This window comes from Neopsephotus bourkii, unplaced genomic scaffold (assembly GCF_033783945.1).
Source record: "Neopsephotus bourkii isolate Nb327-2 ecotype Australia unplaced genomic scaffold, CSIRO-AGI_Nbou_v1 NB_1542, whole genome shotgun sequence".
In the NCBI taxonomy this organism is placed as follows: domain Eukaryota; kingdom Metazoa; phylum Chordata; class Aves; order Psittaciformes; family Psittacidae; genus Neopsephotus; species Neopsephotus bourkii.
This window is the reverse complement of record NW_026902018.1, coordinates 6,266,766-6,278,903: the sequence shown is the minus strand read 5'-3', so window position 1 is coordinate 6,278,903 and position 12,138 is coordinate 6,266,766. Positions and strand designations below refer to the sequence as shown.

At 40.9% G+C, this 12,138-nt stretch overlaps 1 protein-coding gene across 2 annotated transcripts in view; it reads right to left on the bottom strand.

Moving 5' to 3' along the window:
- Positions 1-10,171, bottom strand: part of LOC133221708 (septin-2) — a 36,463-nt gene extending 26,292 nt beyond the window's left edge. The window contains exons 1-5 of one of the 2 annotated variants that reach the window (XM_061370834.1): positions 10,022-10,171; positions 4,509-4,560; positions 3,297-3,396; positions 1,730-1,816; positions 1,004-1,127 (exon numbers count right to left, since the gene is read on the bottom strand). In XM_061370834.1, the coding sequence (XP_061226818.1) occupies positions 1,004-1,127; positions 1,730-1,816; positions 3,297-3,396; positions 4,509-4,535 (338 nt within the window). In that variant the 5' untranslated portion in view covers positions 4,536-4,560; positions 10,022-10,171. The remainder of the gene's footprint in view (positions 1-1,003; positions 1,128-1,729; positions 1,817-3,296; positions 3,397-4,508; positions 4,561-10,021) is intronic. The other variant, XM_061370833.1, reaches the window with a different exon arrangement.
- Between the last annotated feature and the right edge of the window lie 1,967 nt (positions 10,172-12,138).

Genomic DNA, 12,138 nt, shown 5'->3' with positions numbered 1-12,138 from the left:
CAAAATAAATATTGTTAGCACTTCTTAAAAGACAGGCACGTAAAAAAAAAATAATCAAAGTTTAGCTCCTAGTTGCACTGGAATAATTCAGGCATCCTATCAGCACATGAACATACCTCATCTTTATTTGGAAAAAAGTTATCTCAAGATCAGTTCTCCACAATTAAAGGGAAGTGCATCATGATGATGATTTGGAAATTACATTTATGAACAAACTTCCTATTTTACCAATTTCTTTCTTCCTGATCTTTATTCTAAAGCAATTGTCTATGTTGTGTGTACCTGCAGACAATTACTTCAGCTGTTAAAGACTAACAGCAATATTTAGGCCAGAGACAGCTAAGTACTAGCTACATCATTAAAAAAACAATTCTACCCAAATTGCTAGTACTACACATAAAGGACATGGAATTAAAGGTACCATATTAAAAACTTGGAAACTGAGTGAGTCAGAGATACAGAAAGACAAACAAAAAAATTCCCTTCTCTCAGAGGCAGCTATAGAGATAAAAAGTTGACTGCAGCTGCCACAGAGAACCTTACTGGAGAGAAAGCCATTAATTTTGAGGGAGAATCATAGACAGCCTAGAGAACACTAACCAAACATTTTAAAGGGTTTGAAAGTTGTTAGAAACCATGAGGTTGTACAAAGTAACACAGTTTTACTTGGGATGTGTATTTCAGGTAACAAAAAATGTATGAGAAGCTTGATTTTAAAGCTCACACAAATGAAACGTCATGTCACTGATGATATGAAGATGAGCACCCAGAATGCAGAAGTGCTCAGAAAATTGTGCTTAACTGCAAGGACTCAGAAAATACCCTCTACTATGAATTCAAGATAACATCCCATTAATGTTAAGAATAATGAATCTGTTGCTTCCTTTTAGTACGTCAAAATTATCCAAAGACCACCAGCCAGATCACTTAAGTTCAGAGAGACAGACACACCAGTGTTTTGTAAGATACAAACTATCAAGCAAAGCAGTATTTGCACACATACCAGTCCTGGCTGTTAATGGCATCTCCATATCCTGGTGTGTCAACTACTGTTAAACGCAGTTTCACCCCTCGCTCCTCTATCTCTACTGTAGAAGCTTCGATTTGAACCGTTCTCTCTATTTTCTCTAAAATAAAGGAACATTTTGATTGTTATTATGCCTATCAGTTGCTGCAGAAATCCCTCCAGGAGAGAGCAACAGAGCAGGAAATTAATCTGAAGTGTAATCGTAGCCAGTGTGACCTAAAATATTTTAAAGGAGAAAACAAGTTAGCTAGTCAAAATTTAACACCATGTTTTCGTAAATAAACTAGAAGCAATGAACTAAAAAGGGGGGATTTACTCATGACTGCATGAAAAGAAAATTAAAATACTCAGAAGCATGCTGAATTCTTTGTCAAACTGTATTTACACCTCTTAGCAGGATTTATGGCTTTATAGGCCAAAAGCATTAGAGGAAATGGGGATTAGAGTGAAACCACAGTTAGGTATATTGTCAGTTTGGGAGGCTTGGGGTGGGGGCAAGGGAAGTGTTGGTTATTTTAATAACAATTGATAAACAGCAAAAGCTGAGAAATAACATGAAAAAATCATAGCTCAAAAATACAATGTGAAAGATTAAAATACATCTAGAAAGGGTCTCATGGGTGAAGGTCTCATCAGAATGAAGCAATGATAATGTAGTATTTCATAGGGTATATGCTAAAGGAACTGCAAAACCATGTTTACCTGCAGCTCCAGGAATGTAACGTTCTGGATAAAGATCAGTCAGGAACAGACTGTTAATTAAAGTAGATTTTCCCAAGCCAGACTCACCTACAAACAAAATAATTCAGGTTATTAAGCACATACACCTCTTATTCCAAAGCACCTCCTCTTTCTCCAAGCCCGCATTACAGAGGAAAAGTAATCTGTTCATCAGGATCCACCCTAGCTTTTGATATAAAAACATCAAAGGTTCAGCAAAGTACTTTTAAAACCACAGGAAAAACAAGCCTCTAGTGTTTTTATAAATGTTACATGAAAATCCTAAGTTCACTGTACTAGATTTCATAGTAAAAGCGGAAAGGTCATACAGCACTTGACTATACATCTACAGTCTTGTTACTTCAGGGAAAGAAAAGCTTTCTTTTTTCATTTAAACTTACAAAATCAGGAGCTGTAACTCTCCTGTTGAAAAATTCGGAGATCTTTAAGGTTTTCCTAAGCTAGAAATTGAATCTGGAACACTGTTAGGAGGGAGAATGAAGAAAGCAATCCCAAATTAAGAATGAAGCTTTGCACCCTTATAGTCAGGCTACATATGTCCTATGAAAAATGAAGCAGAAAATAGAAAGAAAATTATTCAAAATTAACCTGAGAAGTTCCAGTCAATATAAATTCTGTCCTACAAAGCAATGAAGTTAAACCTGTGCAAGCAGTTACTAAATGTGAATTTCAAAAAGTCCCTTTTTTCCTAACCCAAGGGAGTCAGTACTTAGAACAATTGGCCATGTTATTTTAGAGGCTACTAACACCAAATCTTAGAGATGGAAAAGTTATCTGTATTTATCATCCCAAACTACATGAAATCAGAATCTCTACACTTATCACAAAGTGCCTGGTTATTTCACAGACATTGCTGAATGTTCTGTCACCAAATAATCCCAAAAGGAGCTACAGAGCAACGAATTCTAAGGAAGTGTTATGCATTTCTCATTTTCATTTTTCAATAACATGTCATTCCAAAGTAACCACTACAAAAAGGCGATAGTACTGTGGACTCCCTTTGCACTTGTATAACATTAAGCTGATTCAACGCAAGTCTAATTCAACACATCACTTAAAACAGCTTTGTGCCTAAGGGACTTTCCAGCAGACTCCTACAGGTGCTCCTTCACAGAATAGGCAAATTACACGTTTAGCGATAATATCAGCATGAGTCAGTATGGAACAGCAGAAAACACAATAGCAGCATCACCACTCCAACAGCAAGATATCACCATGTGCATTCATGCCTTCTGATGGGGAAATAGGAATCAAAGGAAGATTAATCAACTATCCCTACCATCTGATGATGAGTCAGGATTACAAGAATGTCCTGTTGGCTCAAAGTCATCATCTTTAATAGCTACAAATACTCATTCCTACCAAACATGACAACATATGAAGAGCTCTAATTAGAAAGTGCATAGAGATCCAAAACCTTTTCTTCTGTACAAAAGCCAACTGCTACGTAGGAAGACACACATGTCTTTGGGAAAGAAATTTTGTTGTTGCTGTATAACAGTCACAAAGACTTAAACAAGGCACTTACCAACCACCATCAGTGTGAATTCAAAGCCCTTCTTCACGGATTTCCTGTGAACCTGGTTGGGCAGATTTGCGAATCCCACATAACCTGCTGAGTCGGAAAACTGACAAGAGAACAAAAGTTGAGTATAAATGAGATCCCTTTCCTCCTAAAAAGTTGAAAAGAGTTCAGTTGATTCTATACAATAAAGTGCAGAGGTACATAAAACACATTGAAAAATAGAGAATTCAACCATTTTTTTCCTGCTATAGCAAGACAGACCTTGAAGCAGGCCTGTTTACCAAGCAGCCTGATACAAACGGGAATCTGGTAAGTACCTTGGGTTACACATAAACAAAAGTCTCTTCCCAAATAAAGAATCTGCAAGCTTGCAAGGACACACTATTATTATTAAACTGCAACCATGGCTAAAAATCCCCCAGATTTTAAGCAAGAGAACAAAAATATCTGTTCAAATTCAGTACCTGCTGCTACTACCTTTTATAAAAATACATAATGCATACACTCATGTGTAGAAAACCAAGAACACTGTATAGTAATACAGAGATTACCAACACACAACCACACAGAGATCTATCTTCCGCTTGTTAAGCTGTTCACCTATCTTCACAATGGTTAACTTCTAACACAAAAGCAGGAAAAAGAAACATGTCTGAGAAACCTATCAAAGAGATCTGGGCTATAAAAAGGGCAGTGTGCTTCACCATCTGTTATCAATTGACTGAAAAACTAATAAGAGCCTAAATAAGAAGTGCAGCCACTTGATTTAGGGACCTACGAGTTAGCTGGAACCAAACCGTCTTTACAGATGAGTTTATGACGAGAACAGTTTTTATACCATGCTGTACTTCCAGTGGTGCTGGGGAGATACAGGGGAAATCACTTAAAAGGCAATAATTAGTAGCTAACAATCCTTTTATAACCCACTCAGATGGGGCAATACATGAGAAATGAAGGTTCAAAAATTAACTTTCCTTAGATAAAGGCACCAATCCAAATATGTAAGCAAACACTGAATGTCCAGCAATCACCCAAAAGCCTATTTCTAGAAATACATGCAAGCTCTGTTTCTACTAAGCAGATCCTTTTGAGAACTGCATATGAAGCAATAAGGTATCATGTATTCACCGTTTTACCACTTCAATAAAATCACGAGCATTTTCAGAAGTTCAATAGATTCTAAACAAAGTTTTGGCCATGCAGCCATCTCTTTACCTTTACTTTTTCACCTGACTGAGACATGTTTCTTCACTCCAAGGTTCAGACACTGGAAAATAAAATCCATAGTGCAAGTTAGCTGACTTGAGGGTTATATTAATTTTAAGTTTTAATTGATCAATTGCATATAATCACATTTTATTCTAGCAGAACAAAATGTCACATACTCAAAGATTAGAAGAAAAAAACAAGCCATAATCCATATAGTGGTTTATGTGAAGTTCTTCAGAGGAAAGAAATTACACAGGATTATCAAACTCAGAATAGTTCACTTAAATACTTAAAAGTTATGAAACAGATTACTTTAAAACTCAAAGCATTAAAATTCAGTATCCTTAAAGATCTCTCATCCTTCCTGTCTTTAAAGAAGGAGAAATATCTACCAGAAGCTAATGCTGAGTATTCATGGTATTCCTGATGTAATTCTGTTGAAAGTTCTGATTCTGTAGTTAGCTAATAAACCCCAAAATTCAAATATTCTCTGTTCCCAACCCCCTGTACAGAACAGCATAAGGAAATCCTTTTTCCTTCCATTTTTACACTTTCCACTTTGGAATTATATTTTTCTTAAAGATGGTTTGACATAGGTAAATGTAGTGTAAGTGTTCTCCAAAACACAACATTTGAGAATCATTACTATATAAAATAATTATCCTGAGAACAAGATAAATCTGGGATTTCCAGATAAAGGTTATAACATTATTTTCAATCATTTCAAAGTACTATCACTGAACATGAACACTACACCAAACACTGGCAGTTGGCTAACCCACACTGGACATGAAATTTCACCCTGATCTGAAGGACTATCAGAAAGATGTGTTCTTTAGTTTCAGGCACAGAACAGCTGGGGTTTGGCAAGCCCTTATCTTTTTGCTCAAGGATGTTAGTTGTGCTATAGATTAGCTATCACAGCAATAGCAAGGCCCTTTTATTTAGAGCAGCCACAGCACTGACAGGAAATGTGGAAGTGGCAGAAGCACTTCACAGCTTGGTTTGTTGACAACAGCTCTTGGCCTGGGGAAGCGGGGAAGTGACCTATGCAGGCACCTGTGTGTTCAGACAGAAATGCTTTCCTGTTGGTTAGCTGTAGTCATTCTAGCAGGATACAGTCCAGTTTCTGACACTGGCAGTCTGACAGTCAAATCCTAGCAGAGACACACTAAGCTTTGGACTGAAAGAAAAGCTGAAGTTAATTGCAACTTGGAGTTTTAAAGAAAACACGTCTTCAGCTCACATGGCATTTCTTTTGCCCTGAAGCAGGCATTTTACATCCTGGCAGCTGTGCAGACACCAGCCACCCTGTAAGCAAGGAAAATTGTTTGGCTTTGTTTATTCCTCCAACTTTCCCCCATATGCTTGCTAATGAAAGCCTAATACATCCATTGCCTATAAAATGAGGAGGTCCTGATCCTAATCATCTTCTGATCACCTTCAGCTGGGAATTCCTCAAAACAGCCTGGGAAACATCCCTTCAGAATGGTTTTGAAAAAGCCATTCACAGCCTCACTGAGGGACGTAACTCATTGCTCTGTTCACATCTTGTTTCTACATTTAGAAACCTCTGTGTTACAAGTAACATAATTCAAGAGTTTAGCAAAGTTCCTAAGTAGTCACTGAGTGTTAATGTAGCTTCATCTTCTTGGCCCATTTCCCACAGTAAGGCCAGATGAGAAGCCACCCAGAGCAGCTGTTACAGTTAAACCTGAGAAAGGGGAGCAATTCAGATCTAAATATGTATGGTAAATTCTCAGATGACTCCTGCTTTAAACCAGCAGTATAGTCACATCCACTGTAGTATTACCCAAGATACTGGATTAAAAAGCAGAAGTGTCACAATTCTTGTCAACTGAGTACGATTCATCTGGCTTCAAAATTAGCCTGTCATCTCATAAAAAGCTAAATTTACATTAAGTTGTCCCACAAATAGAACTTACAAAGCCCGTTTCCTACCAGGCAAACCACACTCACCTTGTGTCTTACTCTGACCAAAAAGCCTCTGTAGCCAAAGCTGCAAACAGCTTCTCTGATCATACCATGACTGCTCAAATGTACGTGTACAGCAAGCATCCAGTTAGTTATTTCTCACTGTGTTTTGTTAAACTAGAAATACTCTAACTAAAAATTAGCTAAGCAACAACAACAAAAAAAAAAACACCACCACCCAAATGAATGATCCCACTGTTCCACAGCACCTAATCAAGGCACTGAGGTTCAAAATGAAGCATTATCCAGCCTCAACACATTTTGCAATTCATAATACTGCCCTCATGAGGTTTCCTAGAAAATTATTCCACCAACCATACTCCCCAGATGACCTGGGCAATCTTCCTGAAGCTTTACCGTACCATTGCAAATCAAAACTTTAGAATTTGCAAAATAACTGGATATTACATTGTCACATCTTTTTACAGCACTAAATAACCACAGTGCTTAGAAGCAACATGTCAATGGACCAGACTACTCAGAGCATCGATGATTGCTGAACTCCTGAATCTGTCTACATGCAACTGAGTCAAACATTAAAATACTGTGAAGTTGAGCATCTGACAACACCCTGAATAGTCCCACATCTGGAAATTGTAGTTTCATTATTATGGAAAATTCATTAAAAATTAAAAACAAACAACAAAGGCAAAGCTGAGCAAGCTGTCACTGTTCTGTTTGCCTTAGATTTTCAATGAACTATTGCAATCATTATGAAATAAGCAAAGCAGCACATGCAAAATATTTCAAAGATAAACGAATAGATAAGATACAGTTGGATTAACTTGCAAAAAAGCAGTGATACTACTTGTAATTTTGAGTCCCATTTAGCAGGTCTAGCAGAAAAAAAAGGGACACTATGCTATAGCATAAGAATGTCCAAATCAGGTTTTGAACAGTGGGAAAGTTTCATTTTGGATCCCAACAAATTCCTGCCCTATACAATTTGCTGTTCAGTAATCGAAGGGAACAGATTACTACTAAATTCAGTTAAAACTGCCTCCTGTACAAATACAGAGCCCTGGAACATGCAATCCTACCATCTTCTGCTAAGAACAGTGTTCTAGTGAAAGAGAGGGGAAGGAAAATGGGTCATTTCCTTTGTTCCTGTCAGGATGCAAGAAGTAAACTGCTAGGAACAGGCAAACTGGGAGCTTCTTAATAGGAACTAGCAAAAAGAAAACTCTATGAAAAATGTACAAAGCGTGTTTCCATATAAGGATATTAAGCAACACTTTAAAAGAATGACTTCAGAGTGACCTTAACAATCATCTCCACAAGCAGAGCAGAGCAGCCCCTGAGCTATCTATCACATGGGACCTCATCTGAGATAGGTAACTCTGATACTTCTGAAGAAGTATTTAAGGACCTAATAAGGAACCACAGAAAAACAGTAAAGGCTTAGGTAGGTTTCCAAGTGCTGGAAATAGTCTCAACAACATTAGCATTCTCAGGTCACATTTTCAGACTTAAAGCAGACAGTGAAAAACACCAGGAAAGTGTCAGTGAAACATCAATATTTGTGGTTTCTCACAAAAAGAACTACAAAACCCCACAAAGAAATGGCAGTCAAGTACTGAGGCACATAAAAAATTAAAAAAAAAATAAAAAAATTATAACTTCCCCAAGTATCTTACATACAGAAAATCAAGGGAATCATGTGAAAATTAAAGATCTCACTATATTCCAACCTGGATATAGAGGTAGTCAAATACAAAGGAGTTCACTTTTTTTTTTTTTTTTTTTTGCTAGTTTATATTTAGGTTGGATGAAGCCTTGGGTGAGATGGTTTAGTGTGAGGTGTCCCTGCCCATGGCAGGGGGGTTGGAACTGGATGATCTTAAGGTCCTTTCCAACCCCAACTATACTATGATTCTATGCTATCGAAGTCGTATGAATCACCCCACTCTGTCAAACAACAGCAGAGCTGTTCTCTATGTCAGGCTTTGTTCCCACCACAACCTCATCTCTGCGTCTGAAAAACTCCTCCCAGAACTTCCAAGGAGCGTCCCTCCCGGTGATTCAACTTTCCCCATTAGAACCAATGTTACCAACTGAAGGAAACATCTTTTACACATGAACAACTGAATATACTTCTGTATCACACTTATTCTGGAAAGTAACTGTATACCTCTTGCAGGACATACAAAATGTAACAGCAAATGCAACAAACCAGGACTGCCCCTTGCAGGTACACCATGTTGAGTGTATGCCACTGCTCTGTATTTGGATTAGTATCCAAAAGTTTTACAGACTTCATTCTGATAATGCATTTGAACCAGTGACACACCTTATAGATTATGACTGGGAATGCACTGCTGTTCATCAAAACTTGTAACATTTCTGTGACTTAACAGCACATGTATGCACAGCAAAGGGAGGAGAGGACCTAGCACTGAATCATGTGTGAGCACTGCTGTTAAAAGGTCTAGAAAAAAAGCTGTGCATAAATCCAGAGCTCTAATCTTAAATATTGTATTTAAAGGCCCATTTCAATGTTAACATACTGCTCCAGACAACTTCCTTTCCTAGTTATTTCAGTGAATACAGTCATTTAAAAAGCACAAAGGTGGCAATGATACAGTCCACATTAATAATCAGTGTTAGTGATTATGTGCTTCCTACGCAAGCAGCTTTTGACACGATTCTCCCAGAGTTACTCTATCAGTGGAAAACATTGTGAAGCAGACTTGTTTTACAACTCTGCAGGAGCTTTTCTTAAAAAGCTAAACATATTAGCCACAATCACTTATCAGAACACAGGCAGCTCTGCCTCATACCACAAAGCTTAAGTATAACTGTGTGTATACTGGCAAAGCACAGGAAAAAGTGATAAGTTAGTATTTTAAGTCACTTTCAAATCATGCCCAAGTCCCATGATACCACACAGCCTCCAGCCTGCAAGTAACCAATTTAAGACCTTAAAAAAGACCCCAGAAAAGGTAAAGCACTCTGTTGCCAACCCTGGACCACGTTGCTCTGTGTACTGGTGGGTTACATTGCTCCTGCAACATCCCCCTGTCCCTGGTACTCGGCCACTTTTGGTGTTGCCATTTTTAAAACATCCGAGGAATGCCAATGGAGACAGAACTTCCGGCTCCGTCCTCGCCCCGCATCTGCGGCTACATCCTGCCGGGCAGAGCCCGGCACCAGAGGAGCCTCTCCACATCCCCAAAGTAACGCACGCCCTGCTTTAAAATAAATTACAGTGAGCCTAAACCAGTCCAAGACCCTGATACGCCCTTCCCCTCATCATCCACTAACTCCAAAAGCCTCGTCCCGGGCAGAGGGAGGCCGAAGCCAGGCCGCTGGGCCGCACACGGAGCACTCAGCACCGCGGGCGAGCTGCGGGCACCGAGCCGGGGCAGAGCCCGTAGGGCTGGCGGCTCGGCAGAGAGGGGCAGAGCCCGGCGGGGTTGAGCGGTGTGCAGGGAGCGGGCACGGGACAGAAGGAGCGGAGCGGTGTGCGGGACACAAATACCCACCCGCCGGCTGGAGGGCGCGACCTGGCCCCTGCTGCTTACCTGAGCCCTCAGCCTCTTCCGCCAGTGCCTGTCCTCCAGGCCGCGATCCGGATACCTCCCCCGCACAGTCCTCCGGCATCCCACATGCCACCGCGGCCGAGCGCCTGCCTGCCTGCCTTCCGCGTAACTCTATGGTAGGAGCTGCTTCCCAGGATAACAACAAAGCCCGGCTCCGGAATGAGCGAGAGGAGGGATAGACTGTCTCCTCGCCCGGCCCGCTTGCCTGGGTGGCAGCGAGGGGGCGGTCCACGTTGCCGTGGTGACCTCCTCGCTCAGGGGCCGCCGGCCCGGCCGCCGTGGGGGGCGCGGTGTGAGAGCCAGGACACAGCGAGGGTCCGGCTGCGGGAGCGGCTCAGCGACGGGTGCTTTTTGCAGGGACATCCCGTAACTAACAGCTAACATGGTCCCGCTGGGACGGGCCCGCAACCCGCCCTGCGGGATGGGCGAGCGGCTGCAGCTCCCCCCCGCCGGGGACACTGGGTCCCCAGCCGTTGCTACTCGATTCCCTACAGCTCTTCAGGGGGGGAGCGGTGCCGCCGTACCGCTGATGCCCGTGGGGAGCCTGCAGCGAAGCAGGTCTGTTCCTACTATGGCCCTGAGTGCCTTGCTCCAAAATACTGAGCGTCTCCTGCTGCTGCTGGCTTCACAAAGTAAAAAACATGGGTGAAAGGCTCATCTGACAGAGCCACCCCTCACGGAGGTCACTGCACCCCGACTATAACACACGATAGCCGGTGCTACGGTGGTAACAGCTTTGAAATGACATGAGTCTGTCTTCCTACCCCAATTTTGCTTCCTGCCAGCAGCACACTTGGACATCTATCTGTCTTGTGCAAACAGCCTGGGTCTAAAGTGACATACATGAGTTAACGTTCAAGAATGAAACACAGTCAGACCCCATTCTGCTTAAAATTACTCTGTCTCAAATCGTTTGATTCCTATTTCCTACGCAAATATCTTTGAGGTTTTAGTGATACTCCTTACAGCGTAAAACCTTTTGGTACAGTAGGTGTGATAGCCAGAGAGAGCTAACAGCACCTTAAGCTCTGTGCTGTTTGGCTGTAATGCAGTATGTAATACAAGCCTATTTGGTTTTCAACTGCTCATCCACGTGTGAAGCAAATTTCTCTCCCAAACATCATGCAAAAACCCCAATGTACTCGTTTTACCTATACCACGGCCACCTTCTCTTTCATCAGAGCAGCCCCTCTAGTTAAGTGAGGGCCATCCTGGTCGGTATCATTGCTGAAAGGGTGAGTGGAATTCTCGTCAGCAAGGCTTCTGAGACTCCAGCAGACATAAACCTGCAGTGTAAAGGACACCTGCAATCAGATTACAGAACCAGATCACTTTCTCCTGGTGAAACAGTGTTACACAGCTCAAACACTCAATACAAAGTTGCCAAGGTATCAACAGTTCAAGGAAGACTTTCAAGCCATTCTAGGTTCAAGAACTGTGTTCAGGAGGGCTCCTAGCAATCCGTCTGGACATTTTGCAGAGGGTTTGTATGTGCAAGCTCACAGCAAATCTTTTGACTTACAATTTTGAATACAAAGAAGCACATTTCTGTTTTTTTTTCTGTGTTTCCATCCATTAAACAAATAGGGTTGCAGCTCCCAACAGGAAAATGTGGAAGTGAAAAAATGTGGCTGCAGGCAGACTGGCATTATTTATTAATTCACATTGTGCTCATATTATCAGCTGAGCATTGATGTGATCTGAGTAAGAATAAGATAAAAGCCAATGAAAGGGCAACCAAGTTCCGTTTCCTGGGACAAAGTGTAATGTTATAACACAAAGTAGTGTTACACACTACCTTCTTGGAGGAACTAAAAGTTGGCATTTCAGATTTCTTTAGAAATTAAGGTCTTATTTTAAATTATTCCCTGGACACCCATATGAGTGTTTTGTACCATCACCAAAGGAACAACAGTGGCAAATTTTCTTTCACTAAATTAGAATATGGTGATACGCACAGTATTTCACACACATAAACTGCTATTACACATAACTATTTGTACATGAAGAAATTACAAGAGATTAGTGTGGACAATGCCATACTACAAACTGGCATCCACACAAAGCCTGCTGAAAGTTCTTGTTTTCCCATAATTGTC